The sequence below is a fragment of the Neovison vison genome, chromosome 4, assembly GCF_020171115.1.
Source record: "Neovison vison isolate M4711 chromosome 4, ASM_NN_V1, whole genome shotgun sequence".
NCBI lineage: Eukaryota > Metazoa > Chordata > Mammalia > Carnivora > Mustelidae > Neogale > Neogale vison.
The window spans coordinates 159613792-159638996 of record NC_058094.1 but is presented as its reverse complement, the minus strand read 5'-3'; the positions used below and the strand labels follow the sequence as shown (position 1 = coordinate 159638996).

Here is a 25205-nt window from a genome sequence, read left to right as displayed (position 1 = left end):
ACAGATTAAGGACAAGAACGGACAAGTACCAGGTAGGGTACTTTTGCAATGCAGACAAGCAACAAGGAGACCTGACCTAAGGTCGTGGTGAGTGGAGAAACATTCAAAGTGGTGGAATTACAAGATGTGGTGATTGTTTAAATATGAGGAATGGAGGAGGGCAATGGGATGCATAGTGGAGCCCATACTACATGGGCTCATAGGAGGAGCAGGTTGGCAGCTGGGCAGGAGGAGGGAAATCCATTTCGGGATTTACCGACAATGAGATGAAAGGCATTTAGGTGGAGGTGTTGAGCTGGTAATTAGATACTCCTGCTCCCTCCCTGAGGGCCCGCAGCTCTCTTTCACTGTTGTATCCCCAGCGCCAATCTAGCACAACACCTAGCTCTTCTTAGTGGCTGAGTAAATACATGAGGATAGTCGGGAGCTCGTGAGAGTGATAGAGGACGGGAATTAAATTTGGTGGTCGTGATATATACATGCTTGAGACCACAGGAGCGGGTGGCCAAGTGACTGTAGCTTTAGGACTGAAGTTCCGCCTTAAAATCTTTCTGGACAGAGGGCTGCCTCCAATACATCGCGCTGGCCTAAAACATACAAATTTATTTCGGAAAACCTGCTTCCGTATAATCCAGACAGCAGCTAAGTTTTGTTATCGTTATGCCATATATTAATACCTGTCAGACTGGTCTTAATTGGGGTGGCATGGGACTGACCTCATCGCCCCACCCTTCCGTGTGTAGACGGCCTCTTTCACAATGTCCCTTTTCCCGAGCGTGTCGGCTGTCTCTCCAGTACCTCAGGACGCGGGCCCTGAAAAGCTCGGTTGCAGCCGGTCGCTTGCCCAGGCCAAGGGCGGTGCTCAAGCCACCCGCCCGGCTGACGCCACATAAGCTGAGATCACCTCACGCGCTAGCGGAGCAATCACAGAGCGCGCCGCAGGCGCTGCCGTCCCTCAGCAAACCCCGCTCTGAGATCCCTCCGCCGGCCCTTTCCCGGCGCTGTATCGTGGTGCCCCGCACCTCGGGCACGCAGGCTCAGGTGGCCCGCGATTCTCAGGGGGTGACCGTCTCTTTATCTTCGTTCTCTTCTGTCTCTGTACCACTCATTCCATAAGTACGGCCTGCTTTTTTCAGGGCCTCTCTCCCGGCGTAAGGAGACCTCGGCCATATTAAGACCTATTTGGGGGCGTGGTTAGCATCAGGCCCGCCCCGTTCTGTGACGCACAGGGTGGCGCGCGTGGGAGCCGACAGTAGGGGGTGGGACTGGGTTTAGTAGGAGACCTGGGGGCCGGGGCCGCCTCCGGACGCCCATCTACCGGCTTTACTCGCTCCATCGAGTCGCAGGAGCGGTGGCGACCTCGGCCTCCAGCGTCTCTGGCGAACTGTAGTGGCTGCTGCGGCGGTCAGGATGGTGTTGCTGGGTTTACTGCAGGCGGGCGGGTCTGTGCTGGGGCAGGCGATGGAGCGGGTGACCGGCGGCAACCTCCTGTCCATGCTGCTGATTGCCTGCGCCTTCACGCTTGGCCTAGTCTACCTGTTCCGCCTCGCAGTCGGCCACCTGGCCCCCCTGCCCGCGGGGGCGGTACGTGCACCCTAGGGGATCCGGGTGGGGGACGCAGCGACCACTGTGGTCTAAAGGCTAGCGGGGCGAGGACAAAGGCGGCCAAAGTGCTAGCGGGAGTGGCGGCCAGAGCCGTGCTCGGATGGGCGACGGCGGCGGACGCATTGGGGACGGGGAAGTGGCTGCTCCCTCTGCTGCTCGTGGTCGCGACATACTTCGTCTTGCTGGCTTTGGTGCTGGGGGTCCTGCAATCTGTAGCGGTTCTGGTGGTGGCCGCGTGTCTGGGCTTGGTGGGCGTCGTGCTTGCCCCGTTTATGGTCTTCGTGGTGGTTGTGCTGCTGAGGTGCTGGTGCCCCAAATGGCTGTAGCATTGAGTACCTTGGTGGGGTTCAGTATCCTTTGGGCTGTAGTATTGCCCCTAATGGCGATTTCTATCTGTATGGGGTGGGGGGCGTGTTTGGTAGGGTGGGATGACTGGATTGTCCCTTCTTATGATGCTGAGAAGTGTCAATTTCTTTAATTTAGTGTTTTTATTGACCACTAGCTTCATACTTAACTAATAAATTTGATGAATGCATCCTTAACCAAACAACACCAAGTAGCTTTTAAAACTGCCCTTTTACTGACAGCGGAATGTATGAACTTTTGACCAAGTCGTTTTTTAAAACCTAGGGCATCTAAAGTACCTTTTATAGTGAGTGAGAAGGAGTTCCTTGCTAGTGCTGATCTACTCTAAAATCAGTGGATGAGGGGCGCTGGGTGGTTCAGTTGATTAAGCATCTGGTCTTTGATCTTAGCTCAGGTCTTGATCTCAGGATCCTGAGTTTAGACCCCATGCTGGGTGTGGAGACTTACTTAAAAAATAAAATAAAATCAGTGGATGTGTTCTGTTTTCTCATAAATGTAGCTGCGTAAACATTTCACATCTTTCTATACCTGAAGTTACTATTTGTCTTTTTCTATACCTTCTTTTTTTTTTTTAATTTTATTTATTTATTTGGCAGAGAGAGATCACAGTAGACAGAGAGGCAGGCAGAGAGAGAGAGAGGGAAGCAGGCTCCCTGCTGAGCAGGGAGACCGATGCGGGACTCGATCCCAGGACCCTGAGATCATGACCTGAGCCGAAGGCAACGGCTTAACCCACCGCACCCAGGTGCCCCTTCTATACCTTCTTTAGGCAAGATTCTGGAACTAAAATTGTGAGTGGTAGTGGTAAAGACAATACAGTTTGATTTCCCTTTTTTTGGGGAGGAGGAGAGCCAATGGTCAAGAACGTTACCTAGAGGGGCGCCTGGGTGGCTCAGTGGGTTGAAGCCTCTGCCTTCGGCTCAGGTCATGATCCCAGTGTCCTGGAATCGAGCCCCACATAGGGCTGTCTGCTGCGCAGAGAGCCTGCTTCCTCCTCTCTCTCTCTCTGCCTGCCTCTCTGCCTGCTTGTGATCTCTGTCAAATAAATAAAATCTTAAAAAAAAAAAAAAAGTTTCCTAGAGCCACCAATAAATAATACTGGATATACTCTGGACAGTGTTCAGCATGTGTAATTAACAATACCTTTGTGTTTGTCTAGTTACTTATACCATGTTTTGAGTTTCTGTTCTTTTTACTATGGCCACTCCAAAGATATTTGCAGTTTGGCAATTTTTAAGTTAGATAACTTATTAGTATTAGTGGTAAATTTCATGTGTTTGGTCAGGAAAGTAAAAAACTAAAATGGTTATCTCGGGCTGCCTGGGTGGCTCAGTCGTTAAGCATCTGCCTTTGGCTCACTTCATGATCCCAGAGTCCTGGGATCCCTGGACCCCATAGGGCTCCCTGCTTGGAAGGAAGCCTGCTTCTCCCTGTCCCACTCTCTCTGCTTATGTTCCCTCTCGCTGTCTCTCGTTGTCAAATAAATAAAGTCTTAAAAAAAACAAACAGGGCGCCTGGGTGGCTCAGTGGGTTAAGCCGCTGCCTTCGGCTCAGGTCATGATCTCAGGGTCCTGGGATAGAGGCCCGAATCGGGCTCTCTGCTCAGCAGGGAGCCTGCTTCCTCCTCCTTCTCTCTCTACCTGCCTCTCTGCCTACTTGTAATCTCTCTCTGTCAAATAAATAAATAAAATCTTTAAAAAAAAAAACAAAAAACAAACAAACAAACAAACCAGGATATCTCAAAATGAAATCTGAACCCGCAATTTTTTGTCTTCTTTTGCAGAAAAGTCCACCATACATTTTCTCTCCAATTCCATTCCTTGGACATGCCATAGCATTTGGGAAAAGTCCAATTGAATTCCTAGAAAATGCATATGAGAAGGTAAGTCTTCCAAATAATTATAGGAAAAGAAATTTGTGCTTTTCAAACTTTTTTTAAATGGCAGGACATTAAAAAAAAAAGTGTAATCTTAGGTTTATCCCGAGTATAGGAAACCAAGTAAATTGGAGCTGTTCCTGTTTAAGCTGGCGGGGTCTTGGAGACTCTTGTAACTTTTCCTTTGTCTTGGGTGATCTCTGAGACATCACTGAGGAAAGTTCTGGCAACTGTGATTTAAAAACCACTTGCCTACTTTAAAAAGAAAAAAAAAAACCACTCGCCTGAATTTTGTACTTACTGATCATAGTTAAAATTGATACCGATCGATCCTTCTTTTTTTTTTTTAAATATTTTATTTATTTATTTGACAGAGATCACAAGTAGGCAGAGAAGCAGGCAGAGAGAGGAAGGGAAGCAGGCTCCCTGCTGAGCAGAGAGCCTGATGCGGGGCTCCCTCCCAGGACCCTGAGATCATGACCTGAGCTGAAGGCAGTGGCTTAACTCACTGAGCCACCCAGGCGCCCGATCCTTCTTTTTCTACCAGTCCCCTGTGGAATTTTCTAACCTGCTCTACACATCTGTGACTTCAGTTTCACTTGGATGACTCCTAGGGTACCATGGCCACTCAGATCTCTGTCCCTCTTCTCTCTAATGAGCTTTCCAATACCAATTCAGCCATTTATCCCACAGTCCCATTGTGAATTGTTGTCACTCTTAACTCTTTCAGCTCCACAATATAAATTTAAACACTTTAGTCTTAGACCACAACTTCTTTTCCTGGCTTTCTTCTTCAGCTCCTTCCATTAGAACCATTCTTTGACCTTATTAGATTTTCCAGTCCATTTCCCCATTTACTTTCTCCTGACCGGCTAACTTCTTTTCTTCAGTTTCCTTTGTTTTTCAGTTTGGGACAGTGGTCCATCATTTCAGTGCCACTGTGGCCAATACCATACATACCCTGGATCTTTCCATTTTGCTTACCTAGTAAAACCCCAAACTTATAGGGATTTTTCTTTTTCTTTTCTTCCTCGCGCCAGATTAGTTCCTTCCTAACTTCATGATTCCCTACCTGAGCGAACTTTGAACCCTACTCAACAGTCGTGTTATGCCAAAGTATGTCTGGCATACTTTCTACTCCTCACAATGATGATTCAAACCTTCAATTTTCTAAACTCCTAATTCTTCCTGTCTATCGAAGTAGATGACTTTGTCTCCTCTTTAGAGATGTAAAACCGTCCAAAGAGAAATTTCTCATGTTCCCACTTTCAAACATCATTCTCTTTTCTTCCTGTTACACTAATTATAAAACACTTACTTTGTACCACTAAATTCTTTACATAGATTATCTGACTGAAGTTCCACAAAAATCCTTTCAGGTATATCCATTGTATAGATGATAAAACGGAGAAACAGGTTATATAATTTGTTCTTGGGCTCACCACTGGCTAGTGGCCAAGCCAGGATTTATACATCGTCTAATTTCTGAATCTGTGCTTTTAATAATAATAATAAAACATGGTCTAATTTCTGAGTCTGTGCTTTTAATAATAATAATTGTAATAATAATAATAGTGGTAGGAGTAGTAGTAGTAGTAGTAGTAGTAAACACAAGGAAATTTACTATGGCCAACACTCTCTTTTCTAATATATCTATAATATCTATATATATCTATTTATCTATCTCTCTGTACACACACACACACCATGGATAAGGTGATACATATTTAGTCTTGATAAAAGATTCTGTTATTTCCATTTGATGAATGAGAGAAACTGAAGTACAGAAAGGTTAAGTTCTCTGACTGTAGGACCAAGGTCACAACAGCTAGCATGTAGAGGACCTAGAATGTGAACCTTGGCAATCTGGCTCCAGAATCTTGTGCTCTGAGCCCAGCAGGGGCTATCATGTTGATTTTATACTATTTTGCTTCTTTTTGGAAGTTAAAGTCTCAATCCATCTTTGATTTCAGGAACCTTAAGCTGTTTTTTCTTCTTTGTGTAGTGACTGCCTTCAACTGGATCTTTCCCATCTTCTCTGAAAAATTTTCAAAAGTCACTCATTTAAAAAGACTACAGCTTCTCATGACTTACAGGTCTCCTCTCATGCCCCTCCCCTATTAGCAAGTTTTCTGTACTTTTTCCAAATGTCCTGTTTACTTACTCTCAGTCTACCCTAGTCTGTCTGTCAGCCCCTTCACTAATGAGCTCCATGTCCTAGTTTAATGAACTTGACCCCTCAGCTGTATTTGTCACTGGTGACTACTCCCTCCTTCTTAAATGTGGTTTCTCTCATTTGCCCCCCCTATTTCTCTGACTGCTTTTTCTCTAACTCATTAGTGGGCTCATGCCTGGGCATTTACTGATGGGGTTCATGGAGGTTTGGGCCTTGGCCTTTAGTCTTTCCTAGGTGATTTCATCTCTAACCTGTGGCTTCACTTACTAGACATAGCTAGGTGACACCCAAAGTAATGTCTCTGGTGGAGGTCTCTTCTCCAGCTCCAGACCTAGATGTCCCAACTCCCACATGATTCTCCTGAGTTGTCTCACAGGTGCCTGAAATCCAGCATTTCTGAAGGCTAACCCTTGGTTTTTCTCTCTCCAATCCTGGTTGTCTTGTTTTCTCTTCTCACCATTTTTCTGTTTGCCAGAAGCCTAGGATTCATTCTTGATACTTCCCTTTCTCAATCCATTGATGTCTGCAGATTCTCTCTTCAAAATAATTCAGTATCCATCTGCTTCTGTGTGCACTGCCCCATCATTACCACATGGCAGGTTTTCATCATCAGGTTCCTGCAATAGGCTCTAACTCGTCTGACATTCCTTCTGCTCTTGTTTCACCCTCCTCTGTATAGCAGCCAGAGGGATCTTTCTTTTAAAATATGCATATATCAGTGTGTCCCTCCCATGCAGTTTAAAATCTTCTATGGGTTTCCATTGCTTGTAAGAAAAAACTTCTTCCTAATATGGCTTATGAGACTCTATATGGTCTAGGCCCTGCAGACTCCGCTCTCATCTCATCTTGTCTTTCCCCAGTGCCTGCCGCCCCCCGTTAGGATCTTTGTGTCTCATCCTTTGAGCCTCAGCTCAGGTGGCCTTTCCTCTCTTTGGTCTCCCTTTTATCAGTTCTCTCCTCACAGAGTTGCTTTCCTTCCAATAGTACTTGTCACATTTGCACTTTTACATTTGTTAATGTGATTATTTGATTTAGTTGTATCCCCAGAGCCTGGTCTTTACTAATAATCAGAAAACTTAAAGGTAAAGCATTTAGCACCCAACCAGATTAACAAAAAGTTAAAAATGAAATCATTTAGTGTTGGTGGGATAGTAGTAAACTGGGTAACTAAATAAACTTCGGATGTCTTTACACAGCAAGCACAATAGGACAGGTCATAACCTTTGGTGACTCCTGTAAATTTATCTTTAACCAAGGAGGAAAAAAAGTCTGTATTCTCAGAGATACTCTTTGCAGAATTATCCATAATAAATAAAGAACTGACATATCATCCATATGTCCAATAATGAAAGAATAATTCCTAAAATTACAATGTCTGTGTAAAGGATAGAAAATATTTCCAGTAGAAACTGAAAAAAAGCAGAATAAAAAGTTTGTATTTCATGGGACGCCTGGGTGGCTCAGTTGGTTAAGCAGCTGCCTTCGGCTCAGGTCATGGTCCCAGGGTCCTGGGATCGAGTCCCGCATCGGGCTCCTTGCTCAGCAGGGAGCCTGCTTCCCCCTCTGCCTCTGCCTGCCTCTCTGTCTGCCTGTGCTCGCTCTCTCTCCCTGATAAATAAATAAAATCTTTAATAAAAAAAAAAAAAGTTTGTATTTCACTTTCAACTGGATGAAAATAATTACAAATTTGCACAAAGACTGGGTGAATAATTGCATTAAAGTTTATGCGTGTTTTAATTTTCAAAAATGTTTTGTGAATTAATGAATTAGTGTTTTGTTTAGGGGTACATATTTTTCAGTATCATCACTATGGCTACTTTTCTTTCTTTAGTATGGACCTGTATTTAGTTTTACCATGGTGGGCAAGACATTTACTTATCTTCTTGGGAGTGATGCTGCTGCACTGCTTTTTAATAGTAAAAACGAGGACCTGAATGCAGAAGATGTCTACAGTCGTCTGACAACACCTGTGTTTGGGAAGGGAGTTGCATATGATGTGCCAAATCCAGTAGGTGACACCGGTATCTTCAAGAAAGACAAATCTGTAATATAATAGTTACAGCTGGTAGTATAATATTGTACATTTAGAATGTAGAAATACATTCCTTGGTTCAAAAAAATCTGTAGAAAGAGACATTTAAAAGGAAAGGCCTGGGTAACTGATGAGGAATGGGTATTGTTTTATAGCTGCAGACATGGGCTAAGCAATTTTAAAGGCTGCCTGTACAAAGAAAGAGAATTGATAGTAACTTAGGGCATTGATTCGAGTGGGTAACAAGAAAATCTCATTATTTCATTGGAAGGGCCTCTTACGACTCTTCTCCTGCCTGAAACTCTAGCATATGCGCTCTTTTGAGCTAGAGATTGTTGGCTTTAGAAGTTGGTATGATTTCTTTTCCTCTCTTAAAGTCAGATATTAAAGTGCAAATTGATGCAAAACACAGATGAGATCATTGGCTCTGTGGCTTGATGTGGGCTCTGGCTGAGATCGTACCACACATGACTTAGTATCCTAGTGTAGTGGTTAAGAGTTGACATGAAGTGTTATTTCTGGGGATGAGCAAGGTGCGGGGGAATGAATGGCTCCTCAGGGCCAAATGCAAGAACCCTAGAAAATCCCTCTGGTCAAATATACCTACTCATTTTTTCACACTGATGATCAGATTCTTAAAATAGAAATGTCCCAATGGTTTAAAACCATTGGTTGTCTCAGTGTGAATTTATTTCAGTCAGACTATATTGAAATTCTCGTTAAACTTCTGGAAGATAGTGAGAAGAATGATGGTTGTTTGGGAATGGAATGGGAAAATATATGAAGTAGGATAAAAATGATATGGAAACATAATGAACCTTTGGGGACTTGTGTTGGTATCTGGGTTGGGTTGGGATGCTAGAACATAGCAGGATAGGAAAGGGAAGCCCTCGGGTCAGGAGTGGGAAAATGCATATGTAGGAAGGAAAGGCAGTGGGATTCCTAATTTATCATTAGTTGAGGGCCTGCATAGCAGGTATCTCTGTATGTGTTACTTCAGATCCATGTCTGGTGTTGTTTTAAAAAATCTTTTATTATTTTTATTTCAATATCTTTTTTTAGAATATTGTTTTCTTCGAGTGTTACGGAGTTATAATAACCCAAATGAATCTTCTGATAAAACAAAATTGTGTTTTAATGCTTGGTATTATACTGTTAATATTTTGAAGGTTTTTTTGGAGCAGAAGAAAATGTTAAAAAGTGGCCTTAACATAGCCCACTTTAGACAGCACGTTTCTATAATTGAGAAAGAAACAAGGGAATACTTCCAGAGTTGGGGAGAAAGTGGAGAAAAAAGTAAGCAAACTGTTTTGGTTTTGCATTTGTCCTAGTATTTCTACTTTTTTTTATGACTAGAAATATAAGAATATATGTGTGTGTGTTATAATGAAAAACCATCTGCAGCGTATGTAAAAACCACCTCAGATTATTGGAATGAATATGTTTTGATAACCACAGAGTTAAAAAGACCTGAGAGGAAGTGATTATTGCTTTTCACCTATCAACCTTAGAATGGGTTAATTAACATCCATGTATTTGTACAAATACGAATCATGGTTAAATTTTGAAATAAACTGAACGTAAGACTTTTTGCAAGGTCATTTTAAGACAAAAAGTAAAATAACTTTTTTTAACCCACCACGAGCAAGTAAAAGTCTAAATGATTTAATTTTGTATGTAATACCCTATCTATCTGATATTGTATGGGAATGATTTATTTAATGAAAAGAGTAAATTTAAATACGTAGGCTTACTCTACCACCAAATGTTATTATATGCTTTCTTGCATTATGTATAGCATATAATGAGTATAACTTGATCTTCTTTGGATACTTATGTGAATCCATTATTTATATTGGACAATAAGTGTTCCTCTCAGAGAAAATTCCCACCCCAAGTCAGGAAGCAACATCTGCCTCACTGGGCATCAAGACCTCTGTGTGGGTCTCCATATTTTGGGTGTGGTCTTCAGTTTTTAAATGGTCCAGAAACTTCATTTTGTTTTTAAGCCACCTGAAGCTGATGTGATATATTTCTAACAATATAAGAAGCTGATGTATAAACCAAAATGGCCAACTTAATTAGTATAAGTGAGACAAAGTTACAGCACTAATAAGAACACCAGAATTTGCTAAACTTCATTGGCAAATCCAACTGCAAAGCCAAGTGATAATTGGAAGTTCATTTGGTAAACACAGAATTAAAGAACAAGGCATTGGGTAATTTTTATGACACAGAATTAAAGAACAAGGCATTGGGTAATTTTTATGATTTTTAAATGTCATCCAAATGTGCTTCCCTGACGTATCTGTCTCCAGTTTGGGATATACCAACTGAAGATTAGCTACAGTTTTCTTACATATATAGGCAAGACCTCAAATTTTAGTCCTGGTTTAATTGCTTTTGACCTTCGAACTCCTGTAACTTTATTGGAAGGAAGTACTTGGAATTCCTGTAAATTTATTCATTTTTTAAAAATTTTTATTTTTAAGTAATCTCTACACCCAGTGCAAGGCTCAAGCTCATGACTCCGAGATCAAAAATCACATGCTCTATCAACTGAGCCAGCTAGGTGCCCCTCACTGTATTCATTTTTATCTTCAATTTATCTTTGCAAGTTGAAGAGTCATGAGTGAGGCCTTTGTGGCTTCCATTTTGGCTGTACAGAGATGCTTCCCATCATGAGTTTCTTGCCTCTCTTTGTTGTGTCCATGTCTGTCTGTAGGCTTTTTTTTTTTTTTTTGAAGATACAAACAGGATATTGAGTTTGTGTTCTCAGTTTTCCTTTGTAATACTTTTACATCTCTAAGAAAGGGAAAATTTCAAAAGACTATTTGGCAATAGTAATGGGAATGATCTTTTTCCCTCTAGATTTGTTTGAGGCTCTTTCTGAGCTCATAATTTTAACAGCTAGCCATTGTTTACATGGAAAGGAAATCAGAAGTCAACTCAATGAGAAAGTGGCACAGCTGTATGCAGATCTGGATGGAGGTTTTAGCCATGCGGCCTGGCTCCTGCCAGGCTGGCTCCCTTTGCCTAGTTTCAGGTATGGTACCTGCTTATTTAACTGTAGAAATGCTGCGGTGTTGGTATGCTTTGCATTCACCAAGATAAAAAAGCAAACATAAAACAGACAGCTGAGGGGAGATTATGGGCCCCCTTCTTCTGTAAGAATTCAAGACAGGTTTTCTTTATCTAGTGAGCTCATTTAAGCTGTTTCCGTTTATAAGAGGTCATGTGTTGTCTAGCTGTTCTCATTTAAAACCTACTTATCTCACATATCCCATCTACTCAGAAAGGTCTCTGCGCTCTACCTAACAGTGATACACCCCTCTATGCACTTATTTGAAAATATGACCGTTTTATAGTTTTTATAGTCTGTTGTGAAATTTCTTTGTTTTGAAGTAGTAGTGCTTTTCTCACAACTATACTGTGATTTCCTTAAAGGCGGGGACCATCTGATACAAAGAAATATTGCTTATAGGACTTACATATAGTTTAGTGTCTTGCATATTAGTGGGTTTTCTATACCTGTTGATTCATTTCCGTTCAGGTGAGAGATGGGAGGAGTTAAACTGGTACTCCCTTTTTCTGCTTCTGCTACATAGTTTTGTATAGTTTCAGGTTAAAGAGGGGGAGAAAAAGGGAAAGCCAGGAGAGATTCTCTGGAATTCTTTGGAACTTGTAAAACATTATATTTGTAAGGAGCTTTGCAGTTTTTAAAATGTTTTCATCCATAACCTGTAGTGGGGTCTCCAGGAACGTGCAACAAGCCGTTTTTCCCTTTTCTATTTCCTAGATGAAGTCAGAAGTGCCTGAGCTTGGTATGATAGACCTTTCCCACTTTAGCCCAGTCTTTCTCTGTCTTATCTGAACCAAATGATTTAACCAAATTATTCCATTCCCTTTCTTTTCTTTTTTTTTTTTTCCAATTTATTTATTTTCAGAAAAACAGTATTCATTATTTTTTCACCACACCCAGTGCTCCATGCAAGCCGTGCCCTCTATAATACCCACCACCTGGTACCCCAACCTCCCACCCCCCCGCCACTTCAAACCCCTCAGATTGTTTTTCAGAGTCCATAGTCTCTCATGGTTCACCTCCCCTTCCAATTTACCCAAAAGCACATACCCTCCCCAATGTCCATTCCCTTTCTTAAAACAGGCCTTCTGTTTTTCTGGCACTGCTGTGTTCATATTGGGAAACATCTTCCCACATTGTCTCAGCAGATCCTCAGTAACAGTCTTACAAACACAGGGGAGTAGCAGTTTTTATTGGAAGGCTTAGACAGTCAGCTAGGTAGTCAGATTGCCTGGTTTTAAGAGGCTAGGTAGAGGCTAGGTAGTCAGGTTGCCTGGTTTTAAATTTCAGCTCCTCTGCTTTCTGGCTGTGTGTAACATGCAACTGCCTGTGAGTGAGGCTAAGAGCATCTACCTCACAGGAGGTCAGAGTGGGTGATAAACTTTCTCAAACGTGAGCACTCTACTTTAGACGAGGAGGATGGGGTTCGAGCTCGGCGCTTCCCGCTTCCGGTCCAGCGGCCCGGGCGGGGCTGAACACTCTACTTTAAAGGTTAAAATTTGGGAACCTGAAGTTTGTTTTCTGACTACACTAGTATTTTTGCCCCTATAAAACCATGTTGTCTCAGAAGATCAAAAGTAGAATCAAATTCTATATACTGTAGTCATGTTCTAAATCCTAGATTTAGATCATCCTAAATAAATCTTAGGTTTATTTAAATTCTGACTCCTACAGAAAAACCAGAATGATTCTCCATGTTTTTAAAAAATTAATTTGGTTAAAATTGGAATTTCGTTAATTTAAAGGAGTGTTCTTCTGTTAAACTGGAAAATGGTTCTAAAGTAATAATCCTAAGTCTTATTATGAGAACACAGGAAGTATATTAGGAATCAGGGATATATATGTTAGGACACATTTCTTGCCTTTAAGGACCTTAGAAGTTTCTGTATGAGTATGAGATTTTTACAGCTTCTTGCTTTTGGTTCTGAGTTTTTTTTATCAGTTGTTTTATTAGAGTCATTTAAATTAGTTAAATAAGGTTGCTGTAAGTGACGTTCTGGTTATTTTCAAAATGAATCTGATGCCAGAAAGTATGACATTATTTTTTAGTCATTTTTGTCTTTGAATTGCAGACGTAGGGACAGAGCTCATCGAGAGATCAAGAATATTTTCTATAAAGCAATCCAGAAGCGCAGACAGTCAGAAGAAAAAATTGATGACATTCTCCAAACTTTACTAGATTCTACTTACAAGTAAGAGCTGTTTGGATCACATGTTAAGCTGAAGCAGGAAATTGCATATTAAAACGAAGTTAAATAATATGTCCAGTTAAAAAGTAGTGATGTTGACAAAATTCGTAGCTATGAGCCTTGGGCTTGTTAAATGGACGAGACGCGAATTACTGGAATCTCCTCACCTTCCTGGAGCCTGAGGACCACACATGGGGAAACATCTGCTGACAAACCACAGCAACATCTTTTGTAATGAAAATCATACTTTTCTTTTGTCTGTGTCTTTCGCCTCAGGGGAAAGAATTCTCATTTGTGATGGGCAAATGCTAGACTATTACACCTGAAAAACTCACTCACCATGACCCTTTATTTAAATGTGGAGCATGAAGTGGGTCTGCCGAACTCTTAAATTTAACAAATTTGTGTGTGACTCCTTCCACAGGGATGGGCGTCCTTTGACAGATGACGAAGTGGCGGGCATGCTTATTGGACTGCTCCTTGCTGGCCAGCACACATCCTCAACTACTAGTGCCTGGATGGGCTTCTTTTTGGCCAGAGACAAAACACTTCAAGAGAAATGTTATTTAGAACAGAAAACAGTCTGTGGAGAACATCTCCCTCCTTTAACTTATGATCAGGTTTGTTGCATTTTTCCTTTCATTGCTTTGTGACTGCAGTATATAATGAATGGCTAGTTTTTAAAGGGGACAATTTGATATATTCTATTTACTATAGATTAAATTGCTTAGCTTCTAGAAAATTCCCCACACACCTCTGTGAAATGTCTTAACATTGGATTCAGTTTGCTAGTATTTTGTTGAGGATTTTTGCATCTGTGTTCATACAGAATATTGAAGTGTAGTTTTATTATGAGGTCTTTGCCAGGTTTTGGTGCATGGAAAATGCTGGTCTCAGAATGAGTTTACCAGTGTTCCCTCCCCTTTTATTTTTTTGGAAGAGTTTGTGAAGGATTGATAATCTTTCTTACATGTTTGGTTAAAATTCACCAGTGAAGCCATTGAAGTCTGTGCTTTTCATTGTGGGAAGTTGATTATGTGTTATACATCTATTCATACCTTTTGTTTCTTCTTGAGTCTTTGCTTTTGTCCTTCTAGGAATGTGTCCATTTTCTTCTAGGTTACCTAATTCATTGGTTTACAGTTATTATAGTATTCTCTTATAATCCTTTCTATTTCTGTAAGGTCAGGAGTGATGGCTCTTTCATTCCTGATTTTGTAACTTTTAAAATAATAACGGATACATAATTTACATAATATAGAATCAGTCCATTTAGAGTATATAACTTGCTATTTTTTGATGTATTCAGAATTGTGAAAACCATCACAATTTTAGGACATACTTAAATCACTACCAAAAGAAAGCTGGTATCCAATTTGAAAGCAGTCAAATGTTCCATTTCCCCTACCCCTGAGTACCACTAATCTACTTTTTGTCTGTATGGATTTGCCGTATCCTGGACATTCTCATATAAACGGGATTATACAATATGTGGTCTTTTGTGACTGGCTTCTTTCACCTAGCATGTTTTCAGGTTTCATACATGTGGTAGCGGATTTTTGCTAGTGTTTTCATTTTTTAGACAAGTGGATTTTTGCAGGCCCTTACTGTGCCATTCTTCAGAGTGATTACGGCTTATACTGATGGTATCTTGGCCTCTTTCCCTTGTTGACCATGGATAATGACAGAATGAGATAATCTCAGATACTGAACCAGTTACCTCTGCACTTCTACCGCAATATAATTTATTTTAACCCAGAAATTTAAACACATACTGCTGAAGTAAATTAAGAGATTTCTAAAACTCGGGAAATGTTTTCCCTTTTTAGCTGAAGGATCTAAATTTACTTGATCGCTGTATAAAAGAAACATTAAGACTTCGACCTCCTATAATGACCATGATGAGAATGGCCAAAACTCCTCAGGTGAGTCTCTTGGTTAGATTTCCCTTTCCATTCCTGTTTAATTTATCAAAAAGAAGAAAAATATAACAGCAAAGAGAATTTTTAAAAAAGATTTATTTATTTGACGGACAGAGATCACAAGTAGGCAGAGAGGCAGGCAGAGAAAGAGGAGGAAGCAGGCTCCCCACTGAACAGAGAGTTGATGCGGGGCTCCATCCCAGGACCCTGAGATTATGACCTGAGCCGAAGGCAGAGGCCTTAACCCACTGAGCCACCCAGATGCCCCCAAAGAGAATTTTTTAAATTAAAAAAGGATAATCATTCCCATATAATTTCAATTTTTTATGTTCTAGTATATAATTACATATTCTGATTATATAGATAATTTTATGTAATTAGCGTGTACATGCTAATCTGTTCCCTGCATTTTTATTTAACAATTAGGGTTTTTTGGTTTTTGTTTTTTTTTAAAGATTTTATTTATTTATTTGACACAGAGAGAGAGAGAGCGAGGGAGGGGACACAAGCAGGTTAATTGGGAGAGGGAAAAGCAGGCTTTCTGCTGAGTAGGGAGCCAGATCGATGCAGGGCTTGATCCCAGGACCCTAGGATCATGACCTGAGCCGAAGGCAGATGCTTAACGACTGAGCCACCCAGGTGCCCCGACAATTCGGGTTTTCAAAATGGTAGTATATTTTTATTTTATTTTATTTTATTTCTCCCCTGGTTTTTAAAAAAGCTTCTTTCGTTAAAAATTCTGGTAGTGTGGGAAAAAAAAAATATTCTGGTAGTGTGAAAAAAAAAAATTCTGGTAGTGTGGAAATATACAGATCGGATTGTGAAAGGCTCCTTGATATCCCTCTGCTACCTCTGAGGTATTACGGCTTTTTAAAGTTTTCAGCCGAGTGTTTGGTCACTTGGAAATCATCCTGAGTGAAAATAATTTTTAGCTGGCCTATCATCTAGCTAGTTTTAAAAATATATGTGTATCACATGTTACTGTGTTATTACATAATAGTCTGATTATAATTATGTTATTACATAATAGTCTGGTTATTTGGTAAAATAGTTCTTATATTATCTAATGAAATGTGTTGGTTTCATTTATAGACTGTGGCAGGGTATACCATTCCTCCAGGACATCAGGTGTGTGTCTCTCCCACTGTCAATCAGAGACTTAAAGACTCATGGGTAGAACGTCTGGACTTTAATCCTGATCGCTACTTACAGGACAATCCAGCATCAGGAGAGAAGTTTGCTTATGTGCCATTTGGAGCTGGTAAGATACCATTTTACATTTGAAATGTTTGTTCTGATAATATATTTATGTCTGTCAAAATAATCCATATGAATTTTATTTATAAACATCTTTTCCTTTCCTCATAGGGACATTCCTGTCAACATTTGTAGGAGTATAATCTTTGCCAAATTAGAAAAATTATTTTCTTTGTTCTAAAGGAAGTAGCTCAGTGAATCCTTATATAATGCCCTGTTACCTTCTGACCGATTTAGTTTTTTCAGGTTTAATTTTTATAGTACACCCTGTTCTCTCTTATAACGGTATTTAAAGCTCTTTGTGAATTATTTTAAAGAGCCACAGGAATTAGCACACCATTTGGGCAATTATTTCAGGCTAACCATGGTAAGAGATTATCAGTGTTTCAGAAAAGAGCAAAAGCAGTCTTATTAAAATTGAAGCTTTTCTAGATTGTTAGTCAACTTTTTGGTGCTCTGTCTGTATCCTTAGGATAAAATGGTCTTTAAATTTGGGCAGGTCTTGCATAGGTTTGCAAACCTACGCATTTCAGTTACAATCCTTAAATTATGCAGGCAGACCCTTGTTCCTGCCATAATCTCTCTCTCCACTGGTACTCTACCAATTAAACTACGTTTTATGACTCCTTGTTTAGCCTTTCCAAAGAGATTTGAAGTGGCACAGCTTTTTTTTGTAATTGGTCACACTGTCTCCATATGTAAAGGGAAGTATAAAGTACTTTAGGAACTTCATGTCTTATAACTTAAATAAATAAATTTAATAATATGGTATATAACATCACATATGAAAGAGTCGTAGATTGTTCAAACACTTGGAAGGGGCATTAGTTCTGTGGCCCAAAATCTGCCCCAAAGAGGAGTCATTTCTAAACTGCTAATTGCCTGGACTGCGCTTGAACTTTTTTAGGTAATAGATGGCTCAGTTACCTTCTGTGGCAGCTCATTTTGTTCTTTGGACAGGTTTTTAAAAACTTAACATTAAATCTGTAATCTGGGGGCACTTGGCTGGCTCAGTTGGTAGAGCGTGTGACTCTTGTTCTCAGGGTCATGAGTTCAAGCCCCCATGTAGTGTAGAGCCTACTTTAAAAAAAAAAGTTGTAATGTTTCCTTTTAACATCCCATTGTGTTTAAAACATCCCCTAGTTGTTTTCTGAAGTTATACTGTGTATCTTTGAGCTAGCTCAATATAGGATATAATGTTCCCTCAAATTTTTCACCATTGTGCTAGTTTCCCAAGGCTACTGTACCTCCCACAAACTGGATGACTTAAAACAATAGCCATTTCTTCTTCCACATTTCTGGGGGCTGGAAGTCTGAAATTAAGATGTTGGCAGGGCCTTACTCTTCCTGTTGGCTCCAGGGGACAGTCTTTCCTTGCTTGTCCCAAACTTCTGGTGGCTCTTGGCCATCCTTGGCATTCCTTGGCTTGTAGCTATATTGCTCTCATCACTGCCTGTCTTCCCTTGGCCATCTGCCCTGTGGGTGTGTCTCTGAATCTGTGTATGGCTTTCTTTGTAGGACACACCAGCATTGGATTCAGGGTTCACCCTAACCTGGTATGACTTCATCGTAACTAATTATATCTGCAAAGTCTGATTTCTGAGTAGATATGAATTTTGGGGGGACAGTGTTCTACCCCATATGATCATCAGGGTAAACGTGTCCCAATTTCTTTAATCATGACTTTCTAATTGTGTAATTTTTTCTGTGTTCGTGCATGTAGCATGTAGCTTATTAATTATCATATTACCTTTGTGAATCATCAGAATTTATCCATTTTTCTATTCATAGTTAGGGTACTTCTAGTTTCCTGCTATTAAAAATAATCCTTTAATTTCCCTGTGAGTAAGCCAACCCTCTCCTTAGATGTTGTATTTGCATATGGACTGGTTTGTAAACACCCTTCGTAAATAGGGCTCCTAGAAGTAAGTGCATTTATGGGCCATGCAGCACTGTGCTAGTAATACGCATTTTAAAATTTTTCCTCTATTTAATCCTCACAACCACACTATGAAGAAGGGGGACTGTCATTCATTTTTCAGAAATGAAAACCAAGGCTTAACAAGGCTTTTTTCAATTCCAGTAATTTGATCTTTTTGTATTCCCTGAAAAGCCATCTTTTGTTACTGAGCTTACTACTTTATGAGGTTCTGGTAGGCTGGAGAGATTGGAAGGCATTAGTCATTCTGGCCTAAATATTTCTGATACTATCTTTTATTAAGTTTGTCTCTCTGGCTTTTATATATAACCTTTTAAAAATATATGAATTATATTTCCTATTATTAAAATTCCCCTGACATTTTAATAAAAATTTCGAAGCAAAGTCAAAAGAATTTTATATTGAATATTCATATACCCATTATCTAGATTCTGCCACTGACATTTTACTTATACTTGTTTTATCACATATCTGTCCATCACTTGATTTACTTATCAAGTGCATTTTAAAGTAAACTATATATATACATCAGTATATTGTTACCCTGTGTTTTTCAGCAAGTATATAATAAACTACACTTCAGTATTCTAATTTTGATGTAAGATTTTACAGTGAAACATTCAAGTCAATATTCATTGTTTTGACAAATGAATAACCTCAGTCAAATCTGATTTTTAAAATTGTTATTGTTTCCCAGTCCTGTCTAAAAACCTTTGCCTGGCCCCAAGCTATGAAGACATTCTCCTCTATTATTCCCTATTAAAATTTGATGGTTTGGGGCACCTGGGTGGCTCAGTGGGTTAAGCCACTGCCTTCAGCTCAGGTCATGATCTCAGGGTCCTGGGATCGAGTCCCACATCGGGCTCTCTGCTCAGCAGGGAGCCTGCTTCCTCCTTTCTCTCTGCCTGCCTCTCTGCCTACTTGTGATCTCTGTCAAATAAATAAATAAAATCTTTAAAAAAAAAAAAAAAATTTGATGGTTTGGGGCACCTGGGTGGCTCTGTTGGTTAAGCATCTGCCTTTGGCTCAGGTCATGATCTAAGGGTCCTGGGACTGCTTGGGGCTCCCTGCTCAGTGGAGAGTCTGCTTCTCCCTTTCCCTCCGTTCCCCTTCAACCCCCGCTGCTTGTGCTGTCTGCTCTCTCTCGTGCTCTAATAAATAAAATCTTAAAAAATTTTTTTGATGGTCTTAGCATTTATTTTTAGGTCTATAATCACCTGGAATTAGTTTTTGAGTTGGTGTGAGACAGAAATTGAAGGTTTTTTGGTTTGTCGTTTTAAAAAAGATTTTATTTATTTGAGAAAGCAAGCAAGAGAGTATACACTGGGGGGGGGGAGGTGTGTGTGTGTGTGTGGCAGAGGGCTAGGGAGAAGCAGGCTCCACACTGAACAGGGAACCTGATGCAAGCTCTATCCCAGACCCCAGGATCATGACCTAACCAACTGAGCCGCACAGGCACCACCTCCCCTTTTTTTAATGTTAGATACAGTTATTCCCATACCATGTGTTAAAAAGACTTTTTCTTCCTTGGCTTCCTTTATTTACTGCCTTTGCTGATAATCAGATAACCGTAAAAGTATGTCTTCGCCCTTTGCTGTGTTTTATTGTTCTGTTTGTTGAGCCCTGTCCAGGACCACATTGTTTTGGTTGCTATGAAAGAAAAAGAACCCCACTTTCTACTCTACACTCTACTTCTAACAGCATTTCTGGCCACTAAATGTTTGGGTGTTTTTCCCCACACTAATTTTCTATGGACACCCACTGGGTGTCCTGCAGTTCAACTCAGTTCTGACACTATCCACCTGGGTAATCACAAACCCCAGAGGTTAAAGGCGTAGTCTCACAAGACTCCCCCTTGCCCTCCATTACTTCAGATACCAGTTGCAAGTCCAGTTTGTTTCCTGTTCTTCTGACTGCTGAGCTATAAATCAGAATTTTCTTGGTCTCCTCGTTGGGGTGCCACAGCTTCTTAAAATGGCTCACAGAACCCAGAAAGCAGTTTATTTACTGGATTAACAGTTTATTACAAAGCGGCGGGGGGAATACAACTCAGGAACAGCTTATTGAGGTACATAGGGCAAGGTATGGGGAAAGGGGCACAGAGCTTCTATGCCTTCTGGGAATGCCACATTCCCACCGTCTCCATATGTTCACTGCTCTGTGGAAAGCTCTCTGAATACAGCTCTCAGTCCTCCATACTATAGGGGTGAGGCTTCATTATGTAGGCATGGTTGATTAAATCTTTGGTGATTAATTCAACCTCCAGCCCATTTTCTGTCCTGGAGGTCAGGAGTTAGGGCTGTAAGTTCTAACCCTTTAAGCACATGGTTGGTTCCCCTGGCAGCCAGGCCCTACTCTGAGGGGATTTCTAGAAGTCCCTCATTTACAAACCCAGGTGTGGTTGAAAGGGCTTGTTTTGAATAACAAAAGCCTTTTTCTTTTACTGCTCTTTGCTCTTAAGAAATTCCAAGGTGTTTGAGCTCTGTGCTAAGGATGGGAGAAGAAGCAAATATTTATTATAAACCACAATATCACAGCTGTTGTACCTTTAGTATTGAAGTCAGATTTGAAGTCAGTTTAAGTCTTCCAACTTTTTATTTTTTTTTCCCCCAAGACTGCTCTGGATATCCTAGGTCCTCCTTTGCATTTCTATATGCATTTTTTTAAAAAAAAAATGGTCTCATTTGAATTCCACTTAGTTAACATACAGTGTAATACTAGTTTTAGGGGTATAATATAGTGACTCAACACTTCCATACAACACCCGGTGCTCATTACAAGTGCACGCCTTAATCACCCCCCCACCTCCATTCTGATAACCTTTAATTTGTTCTCTATAGTTAAGAGTCTGTTTCTTGGTTTGCCTCTTTTTCCCCTTTGCACCTTTGTTCTTTAATTCCACAAGTGAAATCCGATGGCATTTGTCTTTCTCTGACTTACTTTGCTTAGCATTAGTTTTTAGCTCCATCCATATTGTTGCAAATGGCAGGATTTCATTCTTTTTTTTTTTTTTTTTTAAATTTATCTATTTATTTGGCAGAGATCACAGGTAGGCAGAGAGGCAGGCAGAGGAGGAAGCAGACTGCCCGCGGAGCAGAGCGCCCAACGAGGGGCTCGATCCCAGGACCCCTGAGACCATGACCTGAGCCGAAGGCAGAGGCTTTAACCCACTGAGCCACCCAGGCGCCCCAGGATTTCATTTTTTATGACTGTGTAATATTCCATCATATATATGCACCACACCTTCTTTATCTGTTCATGTTTATAGATATTTGGGCTATTTCCATAATTTGGCTACTGTAGGTAATGTCATAAACATTGGGGTGCATATATCCTTTTGAATTAGTATTTTTTATCCATGTGTTTTTGAATCAATTTGTCAGTTTTTATGTGTATATAACCTTTTGAATTCTGATCTTGGTATGTGTTACTATTTTGATTTATTAAATCCCTTTTTCTTCCATTGTTCTTTTGAAATGGCATTTAAAGTGTTTTTTTAAAGACTGTATTTTTAAGTAATCTCTACGCCCAGTATGGGGCTCAAACTCACAACCCTGAGATCAAGAATTGCACACACTCTCCTGATTGGCCAGTCAGGTTGCCCCTGGAATTTAAAGTTTTGATTGACTTTTAATTAGTGCTCTCTTGGGACAGAAGCTAAGAATATTCTAGTGTATTTCCAAAGTAGATTGTCATCATAGATTTCAAATCTTACATATATTAAAATTTAGATATGACATTTCAAAAAAAAAGCAATTAGAAGAGTCATTATATAATCTTCCAAGTACTGTTTCCCTTAAAAAAGAAACCTTGAAAATCTGAGATTTTTATTAACTATTTTTTTTATATTCTTATTTTATGTGAAAAGAATATGTCATCTTTCCCCTATATAATATAATCTCTATATCTGCTATCCTTCCAAAGTGTAAACAAATTTATCACTCCAGGAGAAAAGATGGGAAAAAGAATTTCAATTGATTCTTAAAAAACTTTCCTTTTTTTAACAGGACGTCATCGTTGTATTGGGGAGAATTTTGCCTATGTTCAGATCAAGACAATTTGGTCCACTATGCTTCGTTTATATGAATTTGATCTCATTGATGGATATTTTCCCACTGTGAATTATACAACAATGATTCACACCCCTGAAAACCCAGTTATCCGATACAAACGAAGATCAAAATGAAAAAGGCCACAAGGAACTAACATGTGAAACATCACTGTAAACCGCAAAAGCATTTGAAGAGAATGAAGTTTACGAAACAACTCCTGGTGTATTCTTTTTTTGAATTTTAAAGGACAACTAGCTTAACTTACAGTTTTTATATTAACTGAATGGTTCCATCAAATCTAATGGCATTTCATATATTTCCTAATAGTGAATTTGATTTCCTTAATGATGGCTATTAAGGAAATCAAATTCACTAGTATGAAATTATTTAGGGGGATCTTGGTAATTGACAGATTCTAAACACAGTTTTCGGGTATTAATCTTAACAACAAACATAGCTCTTGGAAAGTAGGTTCAGGGTATTTACATCTTAGACTAGATCTGCTAGTAGAAAAAAGCCCAGAGGCCCAGGGAGATACTTGGAAACTCAGGTTATTTATTTACTGAGTAATGTTTGTGTGTGTGAGTGAGGATGGGTGGATAAGGAACTCCCATTTAAAGCCTTTGATAAAAAAGAATCTCATCAGTTGTTTTGGTATGATGATACCCAGCGATGGTGGAGCTATGCTATAGAAAAATGTCCTTTGAAATTTTAACTGGAAGAAGCATTGTCTCCAGGAAACAAACAGATCTGACGATGAATTAGTAATTACGTTTCCTAAAAAATACTACTACTACAAGAATGCACAAGTATCTTAGAATCTAACTACTAAATGCTATATATTTGTCTATCTGAAAATTTCTGTCTGGTTCCACATGGTGACATAAATGTGAAAGCCTGAAATAAAGTCCTTAAGGAATAGTTTTTGTTCTCTTTGGCTCTCAGTGGTTTCCTGCTTCCTCTCCAGAATCTAATTAGGGACGTTTCTGTTATTAGTTCTGTTTACTAAAACTTAATTTAGGTTAAAAATCTTTAAAAATATATATATATATAAAATCAGAGATTAGGAACTCTGGCTTTAAGGTAGCATGGAGTATAGGGTATTTGGGAGTAGTATCATTGGCTGCACTGTGTGCAGCCTGCGTTCAAGAATCAACTCAAAGTATAACTGGGGACCTTACTATATACTTATAATTTGACCACATGATCTGTTTTTGCTGGATGAGGCCAAACGATCTTCCCTTATGTACAAGGGGAGATGCTAGAAGGGTTGTGTTTAACTATTTGTGAAGGCAAAAAAAAAATCTCTGCTTTTAGAGATTTTCACATTAAGATTATCTCTGAGAAAAAAAGATATATTCACTAGTTGTAAAGTGGTGTGCTTCAGTGAGTAGAATTCAGGAATCTAGGAATTTGGATGGGGGAAAAAATCCATCTTTGTACTAATTTTAAACTGTAATTTAATATTTATTTATGAAGCAAAAAACTATATGAGCCTTCGCAGTACCCAGGATTTTGAGAACAAAAATCACTGATTTTCCGTATCACATAAAGATGTTTCAGATCTCCTGAAATGTCTTTTACTTCCATCACTAATGGTAGTTATTAGATCAACTGCTAGATTCTTTTTTCTAAAAAATGTACTATTTCAATGTAATTGGTTTCCTTCGCAACTCTATACGTATGTGTTTAAAAGCACTATTCTGAGAAGGGACCAATGGTTTTCAACAAGACTATTAGGTTCATGGCACAAAGAATGTTCAAACCCTGCGTAAGGCTAGTCTGTGCTTAGTGAGTAGTTTGTTTTAGACTTGAATAGACAATTTTAAAAAATTATTAATAATGTATTTGTTTCAGGGGTACAGGTCTATAATTCATCAATCTTACACAATACACAGTGCTCACCACAACACATACCTTCCCCAGTGTCCATCACGCAGCCACCCCATCCCTTCCACCTCCCTCCACTCCAGCAACCCTCAGTTTGTTTCCTGACATTAAGAGTCTCTTATGGTTTGTCTCCCTCTCTGGTTTTGTCTTGTTTCATTTTTTCCTCTCTTCCCCTATGATCCTCTGCCTTGTTCCTCAAATACCACGTATCGGTGAGATCACAGGATAATTGTCTCTTTGATCTGGTTGACTTATTTTGCTTAGTATAATACCCTCTAGTTCCATCCATGTTTTTGGAAATGGCAATATTTCATTTTTTGGTGGCTGCATAATATTCCATTGTGTATATATATACACCGTATCTTTATCCATTCATCTGGGCTCTTTCCATAGTTTGGCTTTGAACAGACTTCATTTTAAACCACTGACTCATGACTGATAAGCACCGATAAGTTGTGGAATGCAGAGGCCTGATCTCATAAGGAGGGCTGATGGTCAGATAATGGGACTTCTATGCACCTACCACCTTCTCCATTCTTTTTCATAGCAGAAATGGCAAGCTATGCTCACTAAAAAAGGTCCTACTCAACTAAATGCTTTGGAATACATTTGTTATTTCTGGAACTCCTCTTATTTAGAACCCAGCTGCTCTCATATGGAAAAATTAGTTAATTTGAAATCTTCGAGAATGTAGAACTTGTTACCATAGCCTGTTTGTTGGTATAAAATCACAGACTGTCCAGGGGTAAGACAAAATCCTCAGGATATAAGCATTCAATACTACTCTCCTTACTGTTTTAGTGAGATGCCGTATTTCAG

The 25205-nt window shown here is 39.7% G+C and overlaps 2 protein-coding genes across 2 annotated transcripts in view; one reads left to right on the top strand and one right to left on the bottom strand.

Annotated features, from left to right (window-relative positions):
* Positions 1 to 25205, bottom strand: part of AKAP9 (A-kinase anchoring protein 9) — a 186765-nt gene that overhangs the window by 4621 nt on the left and 156939 nt on the right. The gene's annotated exons all lie outside the window — the stretch shown is intronic.
* LOC122904807 (lanosterol 14-alpha demethylase) lies at positions 1263 to 23417 on the top strand. Its single transcript, XM_044246013.1, has 10 exons — positions 1263 to 1584; positions 3755 to 3853; positions 7855 to 8031; positions 9225 to 9351; positions 10927 to 11101; positions 13210 to 13329; positions 13751 to 13946; positions 15156 to 15251; positions 16341 to 16509; positions 22452 to 23417. The coding sequence occupies exons 1-10, from the start codon at positions 1411 to 1413 to the stop codon at positions 22628 to 22630; spliced, it is 1512 nt and encodes a 503-aa protein (XP_044101948.1). The 5' UTR covers positions 1263 to 1410; the 3' UTR covers positions 22631 to 23417.

Coding starts and splice junctions, on each gene's coding strand:
- LOC122904807 (XM_044246013.1), top strand. CDS start 1,411: ATGGTGTTGCTGGGTTTACTGCAGGCGGGCGGGTCTGTGCTGGGGCAG. Junction 13,947..15,155: donor CTCCTTTAACTTATGATCAG/GTTTGTTGCATT, acceptor TTCCCTTTTTAG/CTGAAGGATCTAAATTTACT. Junction 16,510..22,451: donor TTATGTGCCATTTGGAGCTG/GTAAGATACCAT, acceptor TTTTTTTAACAG/GACGTCATCGTTGTATTGGG.